The sequence below is a fragment of the Budorcas taxicolor genome, chromosome 18, assembly GCF_023091745.1.
Source record: "Budorcas taxicolor isolate Tak-1 chromosome 18, Takin1.1, whole genome shotgun sequence".
Classification (NCBI taxonomy): domain Eukaryota; kingdom Metazoa; phylum Chordata; class Mammalia; order Artiodactyla; family Bovidae; genus Budorcas; species Budorcas taxicolor.
In genome coordinates, this window is record NC_068927.1 from 64236161 (window position 1) to 64261434 (window position 25274).

Sequence of the window (25274 nt, forward strand, 5' to 3'; positions counted from 1 at the left end):
GACGAGAGGCCACGCCCAAGCGCCCCGTGGCTCCTAGACGCGGGTACCCCCTGAGGTCACTGAGGATGCTCCCCTCACCTGGAGGTTTGCACGCTGCGGAGTGAGCCCCCCACAGCCTCTACTTTTTGTAAACAGATCGCTGAGCGCAGCTTGCCGCCCCTCGTGGAAGGGAGGGGAAGAAAGCTCTGCCTTCTGGAGGGGGCCGTATCCAGATACGATTTGGGGGAGAATTCTTCCGTCCCTTCTGTTTATTCATGTATTCAGTCATTTATTTGAACCCGAATGGATCCATAGCTGTTTCTTTTATACTTTGAGCGACAAACACCACATTATCTCATATAAATAGTCTATATTACAGTCCAATGCCACCTTATGACTCTCATAGAAGCGCACCTGTGTTTGAATGCCAGGTGTTGTCAAGGGAAAGAAGCGCAGAAAACTCAGTGTCTTGTAGTAACCTATAAGGGAAAAGAATCTGAGAGTGTGTGTGTGTGCAAGCATGTGTGTCTCTGTATGTGTGTAACTGGGGCTTCCCCAGGAAAAGAGTCTGAAACAGTGTGTGTGTACGTGTCTGTGTGTATATGTAACTGGGGCTTCCCCAGAAAAAGAATCTGAAAGAGAGTGTGTGTGTGTGTGTGTGTGTGTGCGCGCGCGCGTGTGTAACCGGGCTTCCCCAGTGGCTCAGTGGTGAAGAATCTGCCTGTCAGTGCAGGAAACGCAGGTTCGATCCCTGGTTGGGGAAGCTCCCCTGGAGAAGAGGAGCCTGGTGGGCTATAGCCCATGGGGTTGTAGAGTCGGACACGACTGAGCATGCACACACACGTGTGTAACTGTGTAACTGTGAAGCAGTTTGCTGTGTATCTGAAACTAACACAACACTGGAGATCAACTACACTTCAACAAAAAAATCAAAACCAGAGAGAGAACCAATGCTGAACAAGAAGCAAGGGCTTCTGGCCAGCGCGCGATGGAAGATGAGGCTTCAGCCTGGTGGTCGAGGAGGGCTTCTGAGGAGGGGTAACTGGAGACTTGGGCTTCCCTGGTGGCTCAGTGGCTCAGTGATAAAGGGCCTACCTGCCAACACAGGAGACCCAGGTTTGATTCCTGGGTTGGGAAGATCCCCTGGAGGAGGGCATGGCATCCCACTCCAGTTTTCTTGCCTGGAGAATCCCACAGACAGAGGAGCCTAGCAGCCTACAGTCCAAGGGGTCCCAAAGAGTCAGACACAACTGAGCAACTGAACAACGATTGGAGATTTGTGCCAGACAGGCTGAGGAGCTGAGCCAGGGAGGGGCTCTGAGGCCCACAGGGTCGGCCACCTGCCCGGAGCTCACCCGCCTCTCCTGGGCACCAGCCCCACGGCAGCTTCAGCCCTCTGCTCTCAGCACCCCGGGAGGGCAGTTTGGAATTCAGCCTCCAAGGCCAAGTCCCCAGCCTCCTGTGGCCTCTTATCTCGCCACGCCCGGCCCTGTGCCTGGCACCAACCTGCGCTCCGCAAATACTTGCCACCATTCACCCGGCCGCCCGAGCCCCCACTGCCCTCCTCCCCCCTCCTCTCAAAGCAGCTCTTTCGCCTGCAGGAGGGAGGGGGCACTGGTGGGTCCTGACGGGAAGCCAGGGACGTGACCCGGCTGGGGTGGCCGGGAGAGAGAGCTGAGCGGCCTCCAGACTTCTACTAATGGGATAATCAGCACCGCTACTGCTTGTTATCTGGCCTGTTTGCTGGCGTCAGGCACTTCACACGTCTTTTCTGGTTTCATCTCCACAACAACTCGCTGGTTACCAGCACAGACCACGCTGCCTTGCCTTGTGGCCGAGGATGGGCCAGCCTCTTGGCCTGGAATGACCCCTCCCCCTCCCCCCAGGAGGCCCACCCTGTACCCCAGTTCTCTAGCGAGAATTGTTAGATGGCCCCCAAGATCCCTGCTCCCTGGGCCCCACACCTCTTCCTAATTATTCAATCAGATGTGGATGTCGGTGCTGCTGTGAAGGGACATTGAAGCTGGAATTAAGGTTCCAAATCTCAGATAAGAATTGGCTCTTTGGTGGGCCTGGCCCATCAGGTGACCTCCCGGTAGGAAGGTCTCTTCAGTGGACCTGGCCTCATCAGGTGACCTCCCATGCAACCTCTGGAAAAAGAGACTCAAAACATGAGGGGTGTGCAAAAGCGAGGAGATTCTCCATTGTTACCTTTGAAGGCAGAGGGGACCCCACAACGAGAGGGTTTATCTCTCTGTCTCCCACTCAATTTTGTTTTAAACCTAAAACTGCTCTTAAAAATAAGTTTACTTTTAAAAAAACCCACAAATCAAGAAGGATGCTGATGTTTCTTCCACAATAATGACTGAACATCATTCTGTTACATACAGGACAGGGGGTGTTAATATGATATGGATGTCTAATACCTCTGGTCTCTGGGGCCTCTGGTTAGAATGCGTGCTTCACTGGGACAGGAATTGTTTTTATCGCTTTATTGAGATACAGTTCCTAGACCCCACAATGTGTCCATTTAAAGTGTACAACTCAGGGGATTTGGTGTCGTCATAGGCTTGTGTGACCATCACCACGATCAATTTCAGAACACTTCCGTCACCCCAAAAAGAGACACTGTAAAGAAGACAAAATAATAATAATAATAAAATAAAATGGAAAGAAAAAGAATAAAAGAAACACGGTAGCCCGTAGGCATCGCTCCTCATTGACCCATCTCCCGGGCAACCATTTCATCCCCTCTCCCTCGCTGATATTTGCCTCTGATGGTGGGGGTTGCACATTTTGCTCTGATGTGTCCCCAAAACCTGCAGTCCCGCTGGCTACATCCAGCAGGCAGGTCCTCTGCAGTTAAATGTAACTTGGTAAAGCACCCACCTGCCAATGCAGGAGACACAAAAGATGTGGGTGGCTCTGATCCCTGGGTTAGGAAGACCCCCAGCGGAGGGCATGACTACACACTCCAGTATTCTTGCCCAGAGAATCCCATGGACACAGGAGCCTGGCGGGCTACAGTCCATGGGATCGCAAAGGGCTGGACGCGAGTGAAGTGACTTAGCACGCACGCGCACGATCTGTTTTTGAGTTCCAGTCACGGCTGCTCTCTCTCAGAGCCCTGTCTCTCCCTCACCCACTGTCCAGCAGGACCTTTCAGAGTCACCTCCATTAGAGCAGGAAACACAGTTTCACAATTGCCTGTGTCCTTGTCCAGGGCACCCTCCAGAATCCTCGGGGCGGGGATGGAATCTACCTGGTCCTCTTGGCTCATTAGGCCCCGGGGATGTGGGTGTTGCCTTTGAATGGAAACCAGAGCAGTCAGCATCCTCGACACACACATGTGCCCAGCCCGCAGCCCAGCAGAGAGGCCCCAGGGGTGAGGCGCGGAGCCCACCTATCCCCGAGTGAGTCCTGACTGCGCAGCTGACCCCCAGTGGGATGCTGGGCAGGAGATTTAATCTCCTCGAGTCTTCCTTTCCTCAACTATAAAACAGAGCTAATAATAGGACCTACCTCTTCCCCACGGCTGCAAGGATTAGCACAGGGGCTGGTAATACACAGAGCTCAGTAAATACTGGCTATAATTATCGCTAAGCATGCGGGATTTATGAAGCCGTGACACAAGCCCTTTGCTGGTCCATCCGGCAGCTGCCTCGCCCGCACACGTTTCCGGAGGAGAGGGAGCGAGATGCCGCGCGCCCCCGAGGACTGTGAGTCCTTCCCCGTGACTGGGGTGTTGGGTGAAGTGGGGTGGGGCGGCAGATAAGACGGGGCCGGTGCCAGCCCCGAGAGGGCTCTGAGGCCAGCCTGGGGACCGTGGTCTCTTTCCCTGAGGGCAACAAGGAGCCAGCGGGTGGTCCTGAGAGGCTGAGGGACAAAGGTTATCTTTGAGCATTAGGAGGATGGCTTTGGGGGTGACAGGGGGTGGGGGAAGACTGGAGGCCTGCAGGAGGTGGAGGCAGGGGGATGGCCCACATGGGAGACGAAGCAGCCACGACCTTGGTCTGTAGGCCAGTGCGCGTAGAGACTGCCACGATTCCGAGCCCACCGCCTCTAGACTTCTAGAGAGATCTGGGAGGGTCTGTAGAACCGCTTTCGTCTGACAGCCCTGTGCTTCCATTTTTACAGACGCAAAAGAGAGACAAGGGGAACGTAATTGTGAAATGGTTTAGTTCACCCCATACAGTGTATTTTTCCTCCTTTTTCAAGGTAGTGATGCTTTATAGCCCGGCATGAAGAAATGAAAGCGTTAGTCGCTCAGGTCGTCTCTGATTCTTTGCGACCCCGTGGACTGTAGCCCCCGCAAGGCTTCTCTGTCCATGGGGATTTCCCCAGGCAAGAATTCTGGAGTGGGTTTCCATTCCCTTCTCCAGGGGATCTTCCCCACACAAGGATCGAACCCAGGTCTCCAGCATTGCAGGCAGATTCTTTACCACTGGGTCACCAGGGAAGCCCCCTGTAGCGGCATAGGGAACCCTGAATAACTGGTCCTGAACTGGTGCATGGTGGGAGGGGAAACACAGGCTCAGGCTCCTGATGGGCTTTGATGACGCTCTGTTGTTGCTGTTAATTGATGTATGCATAGTCTTATGTGTGTTTCCACTTAAAGGCACCTTGTCTAATGCACACTGTTGACTCACTGACACTGAACTCGGAGCCAACAGTGCTCTCACTCACGCCTGGAGGAAGCTTATCTATCATTTCCTCCATAAGGCATGTCCCAGCTCTCTCAGGCTGTTAGGACACCAGACAGCACTTGGGCTTTATGTTTGGGCCTGAGTAGCGGGTGTTTGAAGTTGTAAAATCACCAACAAAAAGCCCAATACTGTGAAAAAAGAAAAAAAAAGATGGTCCTTTACGGCGATGCAAGCTTGTTCCCCCTCAGCCGGGAACACATGTCAGAGAGGAGAGGTGCTGGCTGCTCTGTGCAGGCACCGGGGGCCACAGCGGCATCTCAGTGGATAGGCGAGCTGGCAGATACAGGAATCCACCCAACGATGAGCTCGACTGTATACCCAAAACATTATCATGTCATCATGTAATTAATAGAAATGTCACCCACAGATAGCTTACATGCTCTTTTTCGTGCTAAGTCTTTGAAAGCCAGGGTCTGTTTTATATTCAGAGCGCATCTCAATTTGGCCTGGCCACGTTTCAAGTGCACAAGGGCCCCACATGGCTGGTGGCTTGTGTATCAGTACAAGTCCCCACAGCTTTCTTCAGACTTTCCAAGGGCCCTGTGAACTCAAAAATAAAGATTGGAAAAGCAACGTCAGATACGGCCACCTTGGAGAGAGCTGTGTAGCAATACCTAAGATTAGCTGTGAGCTCTTCTTTCCACCCAGAAATTCCACTTTGAGGCCAGTGCCCCATGAGGTGTACCACTTCGCACCAGACAACACATATAAGAAGGTCCTTTGCACCCCTGCCTGTAAGAGCACCACAGGGGAGAAAAAGAAAATGTCTGTGCTCGGAAGAATGCATCTGTAAAGCACAGCATGCCCACACACTAGACTCTTCAACATCTTTGCAAAGAAAGGAACCTGAGGTCCCTCTAACAACACGGAAGAAACGCAGAAACAGGATTGAGCGGGTGAGGACCAAAGCAGGCTGCCGAAGGTCAGGGACCTGCTACTATTTATACAACACTAAAAACATGCAAGGCGATACTCTGGGGCAGTCACGGATTCATACATACGTGGCAAAAGCATCTTCTTTTTTACCATGAATAATAAAAAACATCTCCTTAGGGATGGTAGTTACTTCTGGGATGGAAGGGGAGGATTTGGAGAAGGGTAAGTACACAGAGGATTCCAATTATATTTGAAAAGTTGTATTTCTTCAGCTGCACGCTTGTGGGCAGGGAAGCACTAGTTACGCTTATTTGGGATATTTGGGGCGTGTGTGCCTGAGAAGGCAATGGCACCCCACTCCAGTACTCTTGCCTGGAAAATCCCATGGACGGAAGAGCCTGGAAGGCTGCAGTCCATGGGGTCGCGAAGAGTCAGACACGACTGAGCGACTTCCCTTTCACTTTTCACTTTCATGCATTGGAGCAGGAAATGGCAACCCACTCCAGTGTTCTTGCCTGGAGAATCCCAGGGACAGGGGAGCCTGGCGGGCTGCCGTCGGTGGGGTCGCACAGAGTCGGACACGACTGACGTGACTTAGCAGCAGCAGCAGTGCCTGAGATATTCTTTTGCACAAGGAACCACGGCAAAGGTTTGTGCTGCTACGTGACCTGGTCAAACAGACAGTGAGCGGGCAGGTGTGGCTTTGAAAAATACTAGAACTAGGATCACAGGCCAATGGTGAGGGTTCAGTGAGACTCCCGGATGGGGGATAAAGCTCCCAGAACAGTATCTGGCCTGTTGTAACTGTCACTGGTGTGTCTGTTGCCGGAAATCATATGACTAAGCAATTGCTCTATTCCAGGTCTTACGTCTAGTGTCTTCATCCATTATTTTATTTAATAGTATTTATGCTGAAACTGAAGCTCCAGTATTTTGGTCACCTGATGTGAAGAGCCAGCTTATTGGAAAAGGCCCTGATGCTGGGAAAGATTGAAGGTGGGAGGAGAAGGGGACGACAGAGGATGAGCTGGTTGGATGGCATCACCGACCTGATGGACATGAGTTTGAGCAAGCTCCAGGAGATGGTGAAGGACAGGGAGGCGTGCTGCAGTCCCTGGGGTCACAGAGTCAGGCATGACTGAGTGATTGAACAACAAAAATCCAGTGTATGTAGGAATAAAGCCACCCACCCCGCGAGAGTGACTGAGACAAACTCAAGTGCCACGAACACGGGAGGGCAGGCGGGCAGCCCAGTCCGCACGATGCACCATGATAACCGCCAACAGTCAAGGTTTCCCAATTAGTTTAGAGTCTTACTCTTTACAGATGAAACACACTGATTTAACGTAGGGCCTTTCTCTCTTTTTTCTTTTTGGCCCAAGGATGGTGGGGAGTTGCAGGGTCGGGGGGTGGGCAGGTAAGATATTAATTGCTCTACCTTTGAAGTACAGGTTTTTTTGTTTGTTTTTGGCCATGCTGTGTGGCTTGTGGGATCTTAGTTCCCCAACCAGAGATCGAACCTGGGCCCTTGGTGGTGAAAGCACAGAGTCCTAACCACTGGACTGCCAAGGAGTTCCCTTTTCCTTTCTTTCTTTTTTATTTTGAAGTGTAAGTTAATTATTTATGTCTTTGCTATGCTAAGTGGCTTCAGTCGTGTCCGACTCTTTGCAACCCCATGGACTGTAGCCTGCCAGGCTCCTCTGTCCGTGGGATTCTCCAGGCAAGAATACTGGAGTTTTTTTGTGATCTTTATTTGGAAAAAGATATCAAGTATATAAATAACATATAAATAAATGCTGGATATAATGTATATGATAGTACATACTGCACGTGTGTGTTAAGTTGCTCAGTCGTGTCTGACTCTCTGTGACCCCATGGACTGTGGCCCACCAGGCTCCTCTGTCCACAGGGATTCTCCAGGCAAGAATACTGGGGTGGGTTGCCATTCCCTTCTCCAGACATGGTGTATATAATATCAGATCACGTATATTGCGTTTATTATTGTGTTAGATGTTTCTTTAACAGTAACACTCTGAGCAGGACCAGCAATTGCTCCCATTTCTTAAGGAGGAAACGGAGGCAGGGAGGCAGCTGGACACTTGGCCGGGGGATCAGAGGCAGGGCTGGAGAGCGGAGGCCACGGGATGGGGAGGGGAGGCCCAGAGCCCAGCTTTACCCAGGGGTGTGTGCACCCAGGGGCCAGGGCCGAGCACCCCTCCCCCGGCACACCTGCCTCTCCAGGTCACTCCGGGTGACCCCATGGGGCAGTGTTGCTAAATGGGGAGGTGCAAAGCTCCGCGGATCATGGGTGAGCCTCTGGTGGAGGGGGGGCAGGTACTGGGGAGGGCGGAGGCCTGCAGCGGCCCCTCTGACCCTCCCCCCGAGGGCCCAGGTGGCCAGCTCTGCAGCTTGATCTCTTAGCTCTCGCCCAGCAGCTGGCCCGCTCCCCCACGGCCCTCCCCGCACACTCACAGCCGCCCCAGGCCCCCAGGGGAGGGGCTCAGCTCCAGCCTGTATGGTGGGGGCACGGAGCAGAAGACAGCCTGGAGTCTCCAGAAACTCAGGGACCCAAGCGCTGCCTGTCGCCACCTGCTGGTCCCTGCCTCAGTTTCCCCATCTGTAAACTGGAAGCCCTCTTTTTATTCAGCGAAGACTTGTAAGGAGGACTTCCCGAAGTCTTCAACAAAAAGCAAAAAAAGATCCAGGGAGGGCCTGACACCAGATCAGCATTGAATGAAGAGTCTCCATTGCGTCATTTAATTTTAGTTTATGGATCAATAATATGCTGTGCTTCTGTTGTTCAGCGGCTCTGTTGTGTCCGGCTCTTTGCGGCCCCGGGACTGTGGCACGCCCGGCTTCCCTGTGCTTCACTGTCTCCCAGAGTTTGCTCACACTCATGTCCGCTGAGTCAGTGATGCTATGAGGGAAACTGAAACACCAGGGAAGCCAGAGTGTTGCAAAGTTTCCCCAAGGCCGTGGGGACACTGCCGACCGACCCCACTACTGCAGCCACAGGAGGTGTGTTTGGGGAACCTGGGGGACGCAGAATGCAGGCTGGGTGTCAGTCCATTGTAAAGAATTACCGTTTGTGATTGAAAAAAGCTTTGCCATTGAGCTGGAAATTTTCCTTCCTTTGACGGGAGACAGAAACCTGAGGCACAGTTTGCCGTGATGTCTGAAGCCTAGTGAATCGCGTTTAGCTTTTTATGAGGGAAAATTTCCAGCACAACCAAAACTAAAGGGGAAAGGCACATCCTTGTTCTCAGCAACACATGGGCAGCTGTGTCCCGACCCCAGCCCTCACTGGAGTCCTGACTTTCTAACACAGGAGTATTTGAAATCAGACACCAGACGGCGCCTCATTTTGCCCCAGATTTCCATGGGCTGCAATTTACTTTAAAACACGCCATTGCCCGAACAGAAAAGAGAGAGAGCCAGTAGGGCCAAAAAAAAAAAAAGGGAACATTCGTGAAATCTGGTCAGTGGACTGCCGGGTGCGGCCTTTCCTTGCTCTGATCTGTGCTCACAACTTTCCACAAACCCCGGAAAGTCAAAGAGCAAAGGCGGCTCTGTCCGCCGCCCGCACCCCCCCCCCCAACCCTGAGCCCCGCGCAGGCTCCCAGGGTGAACACGCGAGCTGCCTTCCGGGGACCCTTCCAGAAGCCGCGTCTTTTATTAATAGCAGGTTGTAGTAGTAATGGAAAGCAACCAGGCTGAGTCACACAGGCCTGGCCCAGCCAGCCCACACCTCCTCCCCTCTGACCCACTCGCTGCTCAGAACCTCAGTTTCCCACTCTGGAAACTGGGGCTAAGTCCCCGCCATGCTGGGGGTGCCCAGGAAGACCCAGTGTAAAGGCCCGAGCAGGGAGCTGGGCGCAGAGCCTTGCTGCATCCAGGAGGGAAGCCTGCCCCCCGCCAGGGTCTCCATCAGCAGCTGAGAGCTCCCAGGCCTGAGCGAGGAGGGGCCGGGGGCCGGGGGCCGGAGTCCGGGGCTGAGGGCGGCCGTGGGGGCTCTTCCATGAAGGGCTCTGAGAGTGGGCTCCCAGCCTTCAGAGGCTGCGGGGTAGGCTGTATGCACACAGCCTGGGGCCCCTGTCCCAAGTAAAGAGCACAAAGCGCCCGTCTCCCTTCTGCCCGCTGCCCTCCGGCCCGGCCCTTGGGGTTCAGGCTATGTTTTGTCCCCTCTGTCCTGGGAGCAGAGCCCAGAGTCCAGGCTGGTCTAAGTTTGGACGGGGGAGGGAGGGGGGCCGCGGGGCGGGGAGGTGTGGGGGGACGGGATGTCTCTGAGCTGTCCCGGCTGGAGAAAGGGAGGGACAAAGGCAGAAACAAAGACGGCAGGGAGACAGACGGGAGGGCACCCAAAGCAGGGGACAGACAGGGCCTCCTGAGACAGACGGACAGGCGGCCGCAGTGGGGAGAGCCTGGGGACAAGAGTGGGGGGCTGGGGACCAACAGACGGGCAGGGAGACCCCGAGACCTCAGGCGCTCAGACTCGGGCTGGACTGGGCCAGGGAGGTGCAGGGAGAGGGGGCGGCCACGCAGGGCAGGCTGCAGGCCCAGACGCGGGGGGACACGGGCGTGGGCCTCCCAGACCAGCCCCCCGGGCGTGGCTCTGCTCAGGGCTGCAGCGGGGCTCAGTGCGCGGGTGGATTTTCAGGGAGCCCAGACCAGGGGTGCTGGCCTGACCCTGAGATGGAGCTCAGGGACCCCAAGAAGCAGGAAGATGGGGACCCGGAGGTGAGAGGCAGGAGATAACGGAGAGAGGAGGAATGGGACGGGCTGGGGGACAGACACGGAGAGACACAGAGAGACAACAGGACAGCAAGGAGACAGAGACATCCAAGACACAGGGAGCCCGAGGAGACACAGCAAGCCTGGGGCCCAGGAGACACGCTCCCAGATAGAGGGGCAGGAGACCAGGAAGAGAGGAGGGAGAGGGAGGCGGGCGGGGCAGGGGCACCGGCTGGGGAGGAGCCGGCCCCAAGTGGGGCTGGGGGCTCCTGGGGGGAGCCCCAGCGGCCGTGGGCAGGGCCGCCGAGACAATCACCCGTGACCCAGCCAAGGCCCGAAAGCAGGTGGCCCAAGGCGGGGTGAGTCACTGTGACTCACCCTCCGTGCCGGGGACAGTGACCCGGGCCCCCAGGCCCCCAGCTCGGCCTGACGCCCTGACTGACCCCCCACCCCCACCCCGTCCCTCTCCTGCAGGAGGACACAGCCACGGCCCTGCAGAGGCTCGTGGACCTGACGGCCTCCAGGGTGACCCCCGTGCGGAGTCTGCGAGCCCACTACCGCCTCATCCGGAGGCTCGGCTCGGGCTCCTACGGCCACGTGCTGCTTGCCCGGCCTCGCCAAGGGGGTGAGTGTGGCCACCGAAGGGCAGACCCCAGGCTGTTCCCCTCTTAGGGTCCTCGTGCCCACCGCGACAGGGAGCATTCCTGGGGCAGCTGATCAGGACTCCTCCCAATGGGCCCTCAGAACGTTAAGAGCTCTGTGATCATCGCCCAAGGAACCAGAGCTCTCGCCCAGAGTCAGGGAGAGGCTTGCCCGAGGTCACACAGCGAGGCAGAAGCATGACTAGGATTGCCAGTTGGCACATCCCCCAGTTCACGCGAGAGGGAACGCAGGTCCAGAGGGGATCAGGCAGTGGTGCAGGGCCACACAGCACTCTGAGAGAGAGCAGAGAGAGTCCCCAGGGGAGGGCTCCTCCAGCAAACCCCCCACAGATGGAGAAAGGAGAGGCACGCAGAGGCCAAGCACCGTGCCCGTCCCGTCCCGGGACTGATGCTCAGGGCGCCCTGACTTGCCCTCTGACCCCGCCCCCGGCAGGTCGGGCCGTGGCTCTGAAGCTCCTCCCACGGGCCTCGGTCTTCAGAAACACCTTCCTGAGAGAGTTCTGTGTGGGCCGCTGTGTGTCATCACATCCAGGCCTGCTCCAGACGCTGGCGGGACCGCTGGAGACCCCACGCCACTTCGCCTTCGCCCAGGAGTACGCGCCCTGTGGGGACCTCAGCGGGATGCTGCAGGAACGGGTGAGGCGGGCAGGCGGGGGTCTCATCCAGGTCTGACGTCGGCCCCCCCCAGGGCTTGTCCCCCACCCTGACCTCCAGAGGGGGCTCCCCCCTAAGCCCCCAAGGGCGTTAGTTGCTCAGGCGCAGCCGTGGACTGTAGACCGCCAGGCTCCTCTGCCTGTGGGGTTTCCCAGGCAAGAACACTGAAGTGGGTGGCCATGCCCTCCTCCAGGCAACCTCCTTCTTTCTCTTTCTCAGCGCAGTTCCAGGACTAACCCAAGCCCTAACCCATCCAACCATGCGAACACAAGCCTGCCTGGATGACAGGTTGGGATTGGGGTGGAGGACAGATCAGGTCTGATGAGAGGGTGGGCACGGAGGGAGAGATGGGATTTTAATGGCAGTGGGACTGGGAAGGGGTGGGGGTGGAGCTGGATGAGCTGAGCTTCGAGTTGATGACAGGCCAGCTGTGAGTGTGGAGAAGGCCGTGCGTGTGGCTGCAGAGACAGCTGAGGCTGTGTCTGTGTATAGAGACAGTTGGAGAAGGACTGTAACGGAGTTCTCTTCAGAAGGACCAAGTCAGGACTGAATCCGTGACCTTCTAGGGGTACTTGAATGTGAGGTTAAGGTGGGGTCATCTTTAGGAATAGCTTCCCCAGTGGCTCAGAGAGTAAACCTCTGCCTGCAATGCAGGACACCTGGGTTCAATCCCTGGGTCAGGAAGATCCCCTGGAGAAGGGAATGGCAACCCACTCCAGTATTGTTAACCTGGAGAATCTCATGGACAGAGGAGCCTGGTGGGCTACAGTCCATGGCATCACAAAGAGTAAGAAGTGACTAACCGACTTTCACTTTCATCTTTAGGAATAAACTTTGGATTTCAGATAAGTTTGGGGGTAAAGAGGAGGAAAGAAGGAAGCAAGGGAGATAAGGAGAGAAAGAGTGGGATGGATGGAAAAAAGGGTGGAGGGACAGATGGCTGGGTGGCTGGGTGGGTGGCTGGGTGGGTGGCTGGGTGGATGGATGGGTGGGTAGATAGATGGATGGATGGGTGGATGAGTGGATGGATGGATGGATGGATGGATGGATGAGTGGATGGATGGGTGGATGGATGGATGGGTGGATGGGTGGATCAGTGGATGGATAGATGGATGGATGGATGGATGGATGGGTGGGTGGAGGGATGGGTGGATGGGTGGGTGGATGGGTGGGTGGATGGATGGATGGATGGGTGGAGGGATGAGTGGGTGGGTGGATGGGTGGATGGGTGGATGGTTGGTTGGGTGGTGGATGGATGGATGGATGGGTGGGTTGAAGGGTGGATTGACAAATGAGTGGATGGATGGATGGATTGAAGGATGGTGGAATATATGGATGGATATCAGATACTAAATAACTGGACAAATTATTGAACTGCTGACTAGCTGGTGGAATGGATACTGACTGGAACCCTGCTGTGTAGACTGTTTGATAGATGACAGGTTGGGGTTAGGATGGATGGGTTGCTGTCTCACTGCCTGGCTAGCTGGATGGACAGATCTATCAATCGATTAATGAAGTAAATGCTGGGACTTTTGAACTGGGTCTGAGTTGGAGATGGGACCTCAATTAGTACAGGACTAAGATTAGTTAAGTTCATTAGTTAAGTGCGAGATTTAGGGTTTCATTAGAGATCTTTGTGGTCTGTGGAGTGAAGATAAGAAATGTAAGGAGTGGTTGTGAGTGTCAGGACAAAGTTCAATGGAAGTTAGAGAGCTTCTGGTGAGATGCGGGGTCCTGGTGAGGAAAGCATGAGAGGGCGGGTCTACAGAGAGAGCTGGTGGTTGAGGATGACCTGGAGAAGGTGTTGGGAGATGTGTCAGAGACACTCCTGGTAGCCAGTGGTCCTGGGACTGGGATTCCTGAACCCCAGGAAGCAGCAAAGAGGAGGAACTGAGGGTGACCTTTGCCCTCTGCCTTTGACTCCAGGGCCTCCCAGAGTTGCTGGTGAAGCGCGTGGTGGCCCAGCTCGCAGGAGCCCTGGACTTCCTCCACGGCCGGGGGTTGGTGCACGCAGACGTGAAGCCCGACAACGTGCTGGTCTTCGACCCTGTGTGCAGCCGCGTGGCCCTGGGGGACCTGGGTCTGACCCGGCCCGAGGGCAGCCCCACCCCGGCGCCCCCAGGGCCCCTGCCCTCTGCGCCCCCCGAGCTCTGCGTCCTGCTGCCCCCCGACACCCTGCCCCTGCGGCCCGCCCTGGACTCCTGGGGGCTCGGTGTGCTCCTCTTCTGCGCGGCCACTGCCTGCTTCCCCTGGGACGTGGCGCTGGCCCCTGACCCCGAGTTCGAGGTCTTTGCGGGCTGGATGACTGCCAGGCCCCAGCCGCCCCAGCCGCCACCCCCCTGGGACCAGTTTGCACCCCCCGCTCTGGCCCTGTTCCAGGGGCTCCTGGATCTGGATCCTGAAACCAGGAGTCCCCCGCTGGTCGTCCTGGACTTCCTGGGAGATGACTGGGGGTTAAAGGGGAACAAAGAGAGAGCTGGGGGATTGGGGAGCATGTCCAGCGAGGGTGGGGAGGAGGAGGAGGAGGGCGGAGCAAGCCTAGAAGAATGGTCAGAGGAGGACGGTGACAGCGGGGGGAGGACAGACACAGATGCGGGAGAGCCCTGACCAGGTGAGCGGGACAGGTGGCCGGGCCCGGGCCAGAGGCCCCGCCCTCGGGGCCCCGCCCCCAGAGGCCCCGCCCCCAGCCCCCACGGCCGCCTGCGCGGGAGAACGGAGAGCACCCTGCGCCTCTCCCAACCGAAGGCTGCGCTGAGACGCACGACTCCCCTCCCTGCTGACGACCTGGGGGTCTGGAGCCCCCGCCCCTCCGCCCTCAGACCCGGGGATCCAGGCCCCCGGCCCTTCCTCCGCCCTCAGACCCGCGGGTCCAGACCCGGCCCCTCCTCCCCCCTCAGACCCGGGGATCCAGGCCCCCCGCCTCCCCCTCAGACCCGGGGATCCAGGCCCCCGGCCTTCCTCCCCCCTCAGACCCGGGGATCCAGGCCCCCCGCCTCCCCCTCAGACCCGGGGATCCAGGCCCCCCGCCTCCCCCTCAGACCCGGGGGTCCAGGCCCCCCGCCTCCCCCTCAGACCCGGGGGTCCAGGCCCCCCGCCTCCCCCTCAGACCCGGGGGTCCAGGCCCCCCGCCTCCCCCTCAGACCCGCGGGTCCAGGCCCCCGGCCTTCCTCCCCCCTCAGACCCGGGGATCCAGGCCCCCCGCCTCCCCCCTCAGGCCCGGGGGTCCAAGCCCCTTCCCTCCTCCCTCAGGCCCGGGGGTCCAGGCCCCACGCCTCCCCCCTCAGACCCGCGGGTCCAGGCCCCCGGCCCCGCCTCCCCCCTCAGACCCGGGAGTCCAGGCCCCTTCCCTCCTCCCTCAGGCCCGGGGGTCCAGGCCCCCGGCCCTTCCTCCGCGCTCAGGCCCGCGGGTCCAGACCCGCCCCCTCCTCCCCCCTCAGACCCGGGGTTCCCGGCCCCCAGCCCCTCCCCTTCAAGGACCCTCCCTCACCCTTCCGTCAGGCCTTCCTGAGAGGAGGTGCCATGTCTCCCGCATATGCGTTTCTGCCCCGTGGGGTTGTGCTCGGTGCCTGTGGGCCTCTGAGCAGTCACTCCTCTCCTCTCAGACCTTAGTGGACGCCCGCTGACCACGGCTTTCCACGTGGAACCCTCACCTGCCATCTCTTCCACTTTCCTGGGCTCTGGGTGACATTACAGGAGTCACTCATCCTTTCTGGACCTAAATCGACACACATGCGCACACAGGCACATGTGTCCACAGACGCACAAATGCACACACGTGCACACATGTGCATGCACCCACAAATACGTGCACACGTGTGGGCATGTGAGCACATAATGCACACACGTGCACACACACATACACACTCTCTCTCCTGCCTACAGACGTTTGCACGCTCAGCATTCTCCTCCAAGAATGCCTCCTTTCCAACTCCAGGCCTCCAGGAAGCAGAGCCCCCCGGGGCCGCTCCCGCTCGTTTGGAGCCTGTATCACAGTGACCTGTGTCCCCCACTTCACATCTCCCGTCTCAGGCCGTCCGGGATGCACCTGGTCCTTCTCACCTGTGCATCCTTTCGGGCTCTCCTCCTGTCCAAAGAGTCTCCTGGGCCAGCTCCCCGAGGGCATGTGGTCCCGTCCACACCAAGGGCCATGACTGGTCTGCAGGGACCTCTGCCAGACCCCATGTGCCCCCTGCAGCCCAGCACAGAGACCCGCAGGGCAGGGGCCGCTTGGACCCAAGGCAGCATCCCCTGCACTCAGTACAGTCACGGCTGCTGGGAGCCTGAGCCGCAGGCTTCCACATACAACTGGCTGTCTGGGACAGATAAGGGCTGCTGTGGACCTGAGACAAGTCTGCCATTTGACTGACACTTCCTATCTTCCTTTGGACAAATGGACGTGTGGTTGGTGAGGACTCACCTGGCGGGGAGCTGCAGCAGGGGACGTGGGAGCTCAAAGCAGCTGTCCTGTGCATCCAGAAATGATTCTGGGATATGGGACTTCCCTGGAGGTCCAGAGGTCCGCCTCCCAGTGCAGGAGGTGCAAGTTCAATCCCTGGTTGGGAAGCTAAGATCATACACGCCTCAGGGTCAAAAAACCAACATGTAAAACAGAAGCACCATGGTGACAAATTCAATAAAGACTTTAAAACAATAAAAATGATTCTGAAATCAAAAGCTTACTTAAAAAGAAGCAAGTGAGTTGGCATTGGTCATCTCGCTCTAAATCTGGGCGGGGGTGTGCGGCCCCCCCAGGCCCCCTACCACAGCCCTAGGGCTCCCTGCCTGCGCCCCCACCTTGCAGTCTGCAGACTCGGGCCGGGGACGCCCCTCCGCCCATCCCTCCCCCGAGGCCCTCCGGCCCAGTTGCCGTACCACCTGCTCCCCTTCGCCCGTGTCTGAGGTCATTCCCCACCGCATCGTTCTGGAATCCTGTTGTGTCATCCTTTCCCCGGCAGACCCCAGTGCCTCCTCCCCCGGACTCCCCTCACCAAACACTTGCGTCTGACCCGTCGTGGGGCACTGTGGGGCAGCCGGGGGCGGTCAAGGCGGGGCAGGCTGGATGAAGGATTTCATTCTTTACAGGGACACTGGAGTCCCGCGTCTGAGGGAGGAGGAGCTGGGGGTCTGGACCCCCGGGTCTGAGGAGGGAGGGATTGGGGTCTGGACCCCTGCGTCTGAGGAGGAGGGGCTGGGGTCTGGACTCTGGCTCTGGGGAGGGTGTGGGGTCTGGACACTGGCTCTGGGGAGGAGGCAGAATCCCTGGGTCGGGTCGGTCTGGCCGCAGCCAGTTCTGGGCCACAACACACGGTGTCGCTCTCCCCCTAGTGAGTCCAGGGGTGATGCCGGGGGCGGGGCTCCGACCCTCTAGGTGGGGGCGGGTCCTGCTGCGGGCAGGCCTCTGCTGGCATGGGCTCTGAGTGCTGGGCACTGGCCACAGCGGGCAGCCGAAGGGTCAGGCGAGCCTGGGAGAAGCTGAGGTCTGCAGGTCGGAGCCCAGGTCAGGAGGAGGCAGGGGTCAAATGGCCTGAGGTGGGCAGTGCCTGAGAGAGAAGCTGGGCAGGTGGTCGGAGCGCTGGGTTCTTCGGGGATCAGCAGCTCATTACGGACCCTGAGACTGCAGAGTGCTTGAGCGTGGGGGACACAGAGTCTGGGGTGGGGGAGTCCCAAGATATGTGAGTTGTGTCAGGTCTCAGGAGAGGGGTCCGCTGGGGGCCTGGACCCCTGGGGCTGAGGGAAGGGGAGCTGGGGGCCTGGACCCCTGGGTCTGAGAGAGGAGGAGGGGCTGGGGCTGTGAGCACTGGACCACAGACCACCCCAGGGCTGGGCACTCCATCCCAAGAGCTTGCTCCCCGCAAGGCGCCCAGCGTGCCCAGGCCTGGAGCGTGCAGCCCGCCCCTGCAGCCCTGGGGCCGAGTGCCTGTCCGCTCTTAGGAGACGGAGGTCCCTCATCCGCCCCCAAGGCCCAAGTCTGTTTGCTTTGGAAACAGGGGGGGGCGTCTCGAGTCGTCTGGCTCATCTTTCACCCTCAGGCCATCAGGTGGCGCAGGGTGGTGGGGGCAGGGCGGGCACAGCGAGGCCTCGGGCTTGACCTCATCCCACCCAGCACTGGGGCTGCTGCCCCAGAGACTCCCCTGACAAGGAGGGAAACCGAGTCACGAGGGCCCGAGCCAGTGACCCGCCACCCTCCTCCTTGGACCTGAGGGTCGTGACCCCAGCCCCTCCTCCCTCAGGCCCAGGATTCCAGGCCCCCAGGCCCTCCCCACCCTTGGCCCTGGTCTGGCAGGACTGAGCCCGGGCACCCTCTCCTCTGCCCTTGCAGGGATGCCCGGAAAAGCATCGCAAACAGAGCACATGGAGGCTGCGCATGGAGAGCACACGGAGAGCCGGGAGGAGGAGGAGGAGGGCCTGGGGGGCCTCACGGCGGAGGAGCTGCAGCAGGGCCAGGAGGCCGCCCTGGCGCTGGAGGCCCGAATGGCGCTGAGCGCCCAGAGCCTGGTCCGGGCCGAGGTGGACGAGCTCTACGAGCACGTGCGTGCCCTGGGCCAGGGCCGCTTCGGCCGCGTCTGGCTGGTCACCCACCGGCAGGAAGGTACCGGGGCCTGGGGGCAGGGCACAGGGGCAGGGGGAGCTCACCAGGCGGGGGGCCTGTGGTCACCCACCGGCAGGAAGGTACCAGGGCCTGGGGGCAGGGCACAGGGGCAGGGGCGCTGCAAACTCAGCCAGTCCCACCTCTGCCCTCTCCAGGCTGTGTGTTTTCGGTAACGGCCCGGCCCTCTCTGAACCTCAGCCTCCTCCTCCTCTAACACGGGGGTGATGATCCCTTCTCTGAGAGAACCGAGATTCCCGGAGGAGATGTCAGGAGCTCTGGTTGCCGGGGACAATGGGGAGGAAGACGGAGCCCCCCGCCTCCGCCCTCGGTGGGCCTCACGTGGGCCGGCTCAGCAGTCACTGTGGGGGCAATGAGAGACGCCCTGTCTGCTGGGCACTCAGCGAGGCCAGCACATGGTGGGTGTGCAGGACATGGGCCCCGGCCCCAGACAGCTGGTCAGCATCCAAAGAGACTGCAGGGCTCAGCCCTGAGGGGGGATGGGGGACAGCTGGGCCCCCAGGGAAAAACCTGCACCAGCCCTGCCTCCAGGGAGCCCCCCCCAGCCCCCCGCACGCCAGGGTGTGGCCGTTCCCTGTGGTTGTCAGCTGATAAGAAAGGGCCGCAGACTGGGGGGCCACAGTTCGGCAGAATGGGCTTCTCCTGAGGCCCCCCCTCCTCGGCTTGCAGACGGCCAAGCTTCTCCCTGTGTCCTCATGCCTGCCTGTGTGTCTGCGTCCAGGCTTCCTCTTCTCGGAAGGACAGCAGTCACACTGGAACTGGGGATCACCCCCAGTGATCTCACTTCATCTCTTTCACGACCGTACCTCCGGGGCACTCCCTGGCAGTCCAGGACTTAGGGCTCCGCGCTTTTACTGCCGAGGGCCACAGTTCAGTCCCTGGTCGGGGGCACTAAGACCCCACAAGCCGTGCAGCCAAAAGAAAAACAAAAGTGCCCTCCCCAGATACAGTCACGTTCTGTGAAAATGGGCATAGGAACTACTTTAAGGTGTGAATTTTGTGGGAGGGATGCCAGTCAGCTCATAAGAGAGAGAGATGCAGACAGATACAGACCGGGGCCATCACAGAACTTGGGGGACACGAGCGATAATCGGAACCACGGGCTCCATGAGGGGGCCTCGCCCACCCGGAGGCCAGCTCGATGCCTTCCCCAGGCGGTGCTGGGGCGCGAAGGTGTACCTGCCCCCAGAGGGTAGAACCAGTCCTCGACATGGGAGGTGGCTGACAGCTGGCAGGAATTCAGGGCGCTGCTGACACACGAAGGGGCTGCACTCAGTATCTCAGGCAAGGAGGTGACCCTCCCCCACCACACCCGGCCTCTCTGCGACCCTGTGGACTGCTGCCCTCCGGGCTCCTCTGTCCATGGGATTCTCCAGGCCAGAATACGGGAAAGGGTTGCCATTTGCTCCTCCAGGGGGTCTTCCCCACCCGGGGATCAAACCCTCGTCTCCTGCATTGCAGGTGGATTCCTTATCACTCGCTAGTGCCACCTGGGAAGCATTACATGCTATTGTTATCACTGGGCTTCCCTGGTGGCTAAGCTGGTAAAGAATCCGCCTGCAGTGCAGGAGACATGGGTTTGATCCTGGGTGGGGAAGATCCCTTGGAGGAGGAAATGGCAACCCCCTCCAGTATTCCTTTTTTTTATTATTATTGTTTATTTATTTGACTGCACTGGGTCTGAGCTGCAGCACGTGGAATCTAGTTCCTGAGCAGAGACCTAAGGCAGGCCCTCTGCACTGGGAGAGTGGGGTCTTTGCCACTGGACCAGCAGGGAAGTCCCACTCCAGCATTCTTGCCCGGAGAATCCTGTGGACAGAGGAGCCTGATGGGCTACAGTCCACGGGGCCGCAGAGTCGGATAGGACCGAGCGACTAAGCATTCACACAGCATTTTCCGCACCACCGGTGGGGTTTGGGTGGCCAGGCTCCTTTAGGGTGGGTGGGCAGGGGCAGGGCGGAAGAGGGGGCGGCCCCGGGCTCACGTCGACCCCACCCCCAGGCACGGTGCTGGCCCTGAAGCAGCTCCCGAAGGCTTCCACCACCCTGCGCGGCTTCCTCTACGAGTTCTGCGTGGGCCTCTCCCTGGGCTCGCATGCGGCCATCGTGGCAGCCTGCGGCGTTGGCCTGGAGTCGGCTGACTCCTACAGCTTCCTGACCGAGCCAGTGTTGCACGGCGACCTCATCGCCTACATCCGTCCCAAGGTGGGTCGCCCCGGAGCTCGGAGCTTGGAGCTCTAGGGGGCCTGGCACAGACGCCCTGCCCAGCCTGGGCCTCAGGAGTCACACTCAGGACAGCCTGAGCGCGTCGCCCTGCAGGAGCCCCACCGCGCCCGCAGGTCTGGTGGGATGGACGCGGCCCTCCGAATCCACGGCTATCACAGAGGCAACGCGGAGCCTACCTCACAGGCTCACCCTGGACCCACGGGGCTCACCCCAGGCCCCGTCAGGGCCCCCCACGGGGCTCATCCCAGGCCTCATCAGGGCCCCTCACGGGGCTCAGCCCAGGCGCCCCCCCCACAGGGCTCACCCCAGCCCCCCCACCATGGGACTCACCCCAGGCCTCATCGGGGCCAACTAGGCCTCTGTCGCCCTTGGCCTGCTCCCAGGGGCTGAGGACAAGCTCCAGGGCCAGCCCCCGTTGGTGGGCTGGGGAGCTGGGACCCCGACACTTGTCCCCGGGGCTGAGGACAAGCCCTGGGCCCGGCCCCTGACACCTGTTCCCACAGGTGGGCCTCCCGCAGGCGGCCGCCCAGCGCTGCGCAGCCCAGCTGGCTTCCGCCCTGGAGCACATCCACTCCCTTGGGCTGGTGTACCGGGACCTCAAGCCCGAGAACGTGCTGGTGTGCGACCCCGACTGCCGGCAGGTCAAGCTGGCGGACTTCGGCCACACGCGGCCGCGAGGGACCCTGCTGCGCCTGGCCGGGGCCCCCATCCCCTACACGGCCCCCGAGCTCTGTGCGCCCCCGCCCCTCCCCGAGGGGCTGCCCATCCAGCCCGCCCTGGACGCCTGGGCACTGGGCGTCCTGCTCTTCTGCCTTCTCACCGGCTACTTCCCCTGGGACCAGCCCCTGGCCGAGGCCGACCCCTTCTACGAGGACTTCGTCGTCTGGCAGGCCTCGGGCCAGCCCGACCACCGGCCTCGGCCCTGGTTCGGCCTGACGCCCACGGCTGACACCCTGCTGTTGGGGCTGCTGGAGCCCCAGCCGCGGAGGAGGAGCCCCGTGAGCTCCGTCCGGGGCTTCCTGGGGCGGCCCTGGAGGCAGCGGGAGGGGGAGGCTGAGGAGGTGTACCCGGGGGAGGACGGAGACTCAGGGTGAGGAGGACGAGGCAGGGGTGCGCCCGGACAGGCCCGGCCCACCCCCCGCCCCCTGGGCTTTCGGGGCGGCTCTTGGCCGTCTGTCCGCCTCTGTCTGGGATCGTCCGCTTCCTGTCCTTGTTTCCCACCTCACCGTCTGTCTGCGGCCTCGGTCCGCGGGTCTCTGACCGAGCACCGTGTCCGTCCGCACCCCTCCGCCTTCCTGGGCCGCGGCACCCACAGGTCCCTTTGCCTGGCTGCTCTTGGCTCACGCCCCCACCCCCAATCAGCCAGGCTGCCCCCGCCCCTCTCTGCTCCCCCTTCTCTCCGGCCTCCCCTCTGGTGGAGCCCAAGCAGCAGGGGCGATCGTGTGCGTGCAGGCGGCCCATCCCTCAGGTTTTGCACGGCTCTCCTGCGCACACCTGTCGTCCTGCCCGCGTCTCTCCTCTCCTGGGCGCCACCCACTCCCACCTCACCCCCTCTGCCCCTTCTCCCACCAGCTGGGTCTGCGCCCTCTTGCTAAGCTGTTTTGTCTTTCTCACCCCAGCCGCTCTCTGCAAATAAAGTCCTTCTGGTACTTAGGTCCCCGTGATGCTGTTGGTCTGTCCGCCTGGGACAGAGAAGGCGTGTGTGTGTGTATTTCTGTGAGTGTCTGTGTGTGTCTGTGTGTGTGTGTGCGCGCAAGTGTGCCCTGAAGGGCGTGCTGTGGAGGACAGACAGAGACAGAGGAGGGAGGGAAGCAAGCAAGGCAGAGACAGAGAGAAAGGGAGAGACAGAGAGAGGAAGACAGACACACAGGCAGGAAGAACGGCAGACAGTGGTCCCTCCTGTGGTCGAAGGAGATGCTGGCTGTGTGTGTGTGTTTGTGAGTGTGCCTGGGGGTGAGTGTGTTTGCACTTGACCTGCACAGATGTGTCTGAGAAGGAGAGACATTAAACAGCGGAGCTGGAAAGCGTCTGGCTGTTTTCGGGCAGGAACTGGAGCATGCATTTCTCAAGTTCCTGCCTGAAACTTGTGTGTATTTGTGTGTCCATGAGCACCCACCTGAGCCCGTGTGTGTGCAAATAATGGTGTGTGTGTGAGTGACAGAGAGATGTGAGGGTTGAGTGTGTCTCACTCCACGCAGATGACATGAGTTGCGTGTTTGTGCGCCTGCGAGACCCCGTGTGCTCAGGGAATTGTGTGGCCACGTGTCAGGGTAGAGAGTGGAGAGCACCTTGCTGTGTGTGGCCACTGGACCCGTGTGTGCGCCTCAGGCCTTGAGCCTGTGCGTGTGTGCGCGTGTGCGCGCCTGTGTGTAACCGGGGAGGCAGAGTCCCAGGCGCGGCTGCCAGTCACCGCTGGGCACCCCCTCCTTCACACCTCCCCCCGCCCTCACCCCGGCCCCTTCTTGGCAGCTACCCTGTTTGCAAACACTCTCTCTTCCTCTCCGTGGCCTCCTTGGCTGCCCGCCCAGAGCAAGGCTACAACTCAGGCCGGATCGCATGTCACCCTCTCCCTGGCCCTCGCACTCCCTCCCAGGCCCCTGCTGCGGCCGCCGAGGTGTTGTCTGGTGGGGAGGAGGGTGTGGTGGAAGGACCCCCAAGGACCCTTTCCATCTAAATTCAGTCCAGAGACCTGGGGACGGGGCGCGTGTCCCAGGCAATCTCAGCGGGCTTCCTGGAGTAGGGGGCTGTGGGAGAGAATAAGATGGTGGGTGCACTGGGTGAGGGGGGCAGCAAAAGCAGGACTTCCTGTCCCCTCCCCCGTGAGCAGCCCAAGCAACGAGACCAACAGCGTGTCCCCGAAAAGCTGGAGGTGGCTGGGGTGGGGTGGCACCGAGGGAGGGGGGTGTGAAGAGGAGCAAGGCAGGGTGGAGGGCGCAAATTGGTGGCGGCAGGTGGGGATTAACTGGGAGGAGGCGATAATGACCAGCGAAGGGCCCCAGGAAGGGCAGGAGGAAGGGCCCCAGGGGCGGTCATTAAGCATTACTTAATTACAGGATACCGATCTTACACTTCACAGGAAGGAAGCCGCTCACCCCTCAAGCAACTCCTGGCAGGTGGCAATTCCTGCTGATGCTGGAGGGGGTCCCTCAGACCCTCCCCACTCCAGGGGCAGGCGCAGGGGGCCCAGAGAGACCGAGGCACCTGCCTGAGCTCACACGGTGAGTCAGGCGGCGGGAGGACTCTAATCCAGGCCAGCCCTTCAAGGGTCCGAGGTGCATGGCATTGTGCCGCGGCCGTCAGGGGCTGGGGGCCTGAGCACACGTGTGTGGGTGTGAGTGTAGGTGCGTGAGTGTGTGCTGGTGAGCGGACCGCCCCTCCCTTGGAGGAGATGGGAGTTGGGGCAGCTACGTGGAAAGGAAAGCTGAAAAGCCTTCAGACCCAGGTAATGACCGGAGTACGCAGACAGACAGCAACACGTGCTGGCGAAGAGGGGAAGCTGGAGCCCTCCTGTGGGGCTGGGGGAATGCGAAAAATGGGGCAGCCGCTTTGGAAGACCGCCTGGCAGTCCCTCGGAATATTAACTAACTTTGGACTCACTATGCTTGCGTGCTCAGTCGCTCAGTCGTGTCCAGCTCTTTCATGACCCCATGGACTACAGCCCGCCAGGCTCCTCTCAGGAGTATTTCCCCGGCAAGAAGACTGGAACAGGTTGTCATTTCCTCCTCCAGGGGGATTTTCCCGACCCCAGCACTGAACCCACGTCTCCTGCATTGGCAGGTGCCTTCTCTACCACTGAGCCACCAGGGAATCCCATGGAGTAAGTATACAGGCCAGCAATTTCGGCCCGAGGTGATGCCCACGAGAAATAAAAACACGTGTCCACACGAGTGTTCATGGCAACATTGCTCACAGTAGCCAAACAGTGGACACGACCCAGACGTCAAGTCACTGGCATAGCAATAAAAGAAATGTGGCCTAGGGACTTCTTCGGCAGTCCAGTGGTTCGGACTCCACACTTCCACTGCAGAGGATGGGGTTTTCAGTCCCTGGTCGGGGAACTGAGATCCTGCAAGTTTCGCCACATGGCCAAAGAAAAAAGAAAGAAATGCAGTCTATCCGTACAAGGGAATATCACATGTGTGCGTGCTCAGTCCTATCCAACTCTTTGTGACCCCCTGGACTGTAGCCCGCCAGGCTCCTCTGGCCATGGGATCCTCCAGGCAGGAATACTGGAGCCGGGGGATCTTCCTGACCCAGGGATCAAACCTGTGTCTCCTGCGTTGGCAGGCAGATAAAGGAAGCACAGACACACACATCACTGATGAACCTCAAAAACCTGGAGACCATCTGTTGTAGGATTCTCTGTATCCACAGAGGAAGAAAGCTTAGTGATCACCAGGGCAAATGGGGGTGACTGCTCATGGTACAGGTTTTCTTTTGGGGGGTGGTGATGGTGGAAAAAGCTCTAAAATTAGATTGTGTGAATGTTCCATAACTCTCTGAGCATATTTTAAAAAGTCATTGAATTGTACATACAAAAGGGTGAATTCTGGATGGACCTAGAGATTATTATACTAAGTGAAGTAAGTCGGACAGAGAAAGACAAATACCATGTGATATCATTTATAGGTAGGCTAAAAAAATGATAGTAATAAACTAATTTATAAAACAGAAATAGACTTGCAGACTTAGAAAACAAACTAATGGTTACCAAAGGGGAAAGAGGGAATAAATTAGGAGTCTGGGATTAAAATATACACACTATACAGCCCACCCATTCTGAAGGAGATCAGCCCTGGGATTTCTTTGGAAGGAATGATGCTAAAGCTGA

General features: G+C 59.2%; 3 protein-coding genes and 1 long non-coding RNA gene across 6 annotated transcripts in view; 2 read left to right on the forward strand and 2 right to left on the reverse strand.

The window, feature by feature from the left end:
* Positions 1–25274, reverse strand: part of ZNF865 (zinc finger protein 865) — a 68221-nt gene that overhangs the window by 38692 nt on the left and 4255 nt on the right. The window lies entirely within an intron of this gene.
* Positions 2549–3654, reverse strand: LOC128063262 (uncharacterized). The gene is made up of 3 exons (XR_008200889.1): positions 3502–3654; positions 3139–3284; positions 2549–2607 (listed from the first exon to the last, which is right to left on the reverse strand). It is a non-coding gene; the product is annotated as an uncharacterized LOC128063262 (long non-coding RNA).
* SBK3 (SH3 domain binding kinase family member 3) lies at positions 10032–14743 on the forward strand. The gene is made up of 4 exons (XM_052655936.1): positions 10032–10298; positions 10767–10917; positions 11388–11590; positions 13538–14743. The coding sequence occupies exons 1-4, from the start codon at positions 10254–10256 to the stop codon at positions 14216–14218; spliced, it is 1080 nt and encodes a 359-aa protein (XP_052511896.1). The 5' UTR covers positions 10032–10253; the 3' UTR covers positions 14219–14743.
* Positions 17006–22089, forward strand: SBK2 (SH3 domain binding kinase family member 2). 3 transcript variants are annotated; one of them, XM_052655933.1, is made up of 4 exons: positions 17006–17108; positions 17931–18200; positions 20220–20422; positions 20947–22089. In XM_052655933.1, the coding sequence occupies exons 1-4, from the start codon at positions 17018–17020 to the stop codon at positions 21535–21537; spliced, it is 1155 nt and encodes a 384-aa protein (XP_052511893.1). In that variant the 5' UTR covers positions 17006–17017; the 3' UTR covers positions 21538–22089. The 3 variants fall into 3 exon arrangements, with proteins under 3 accessions (XP_052511893.1, XP_052511894.1, XP_052511895.1); XM_052655934.1 differs by having other exon boundaries at positions 17057–17140; XM_052655935.1 differs by having other exon boundaries at positions 17061–17088.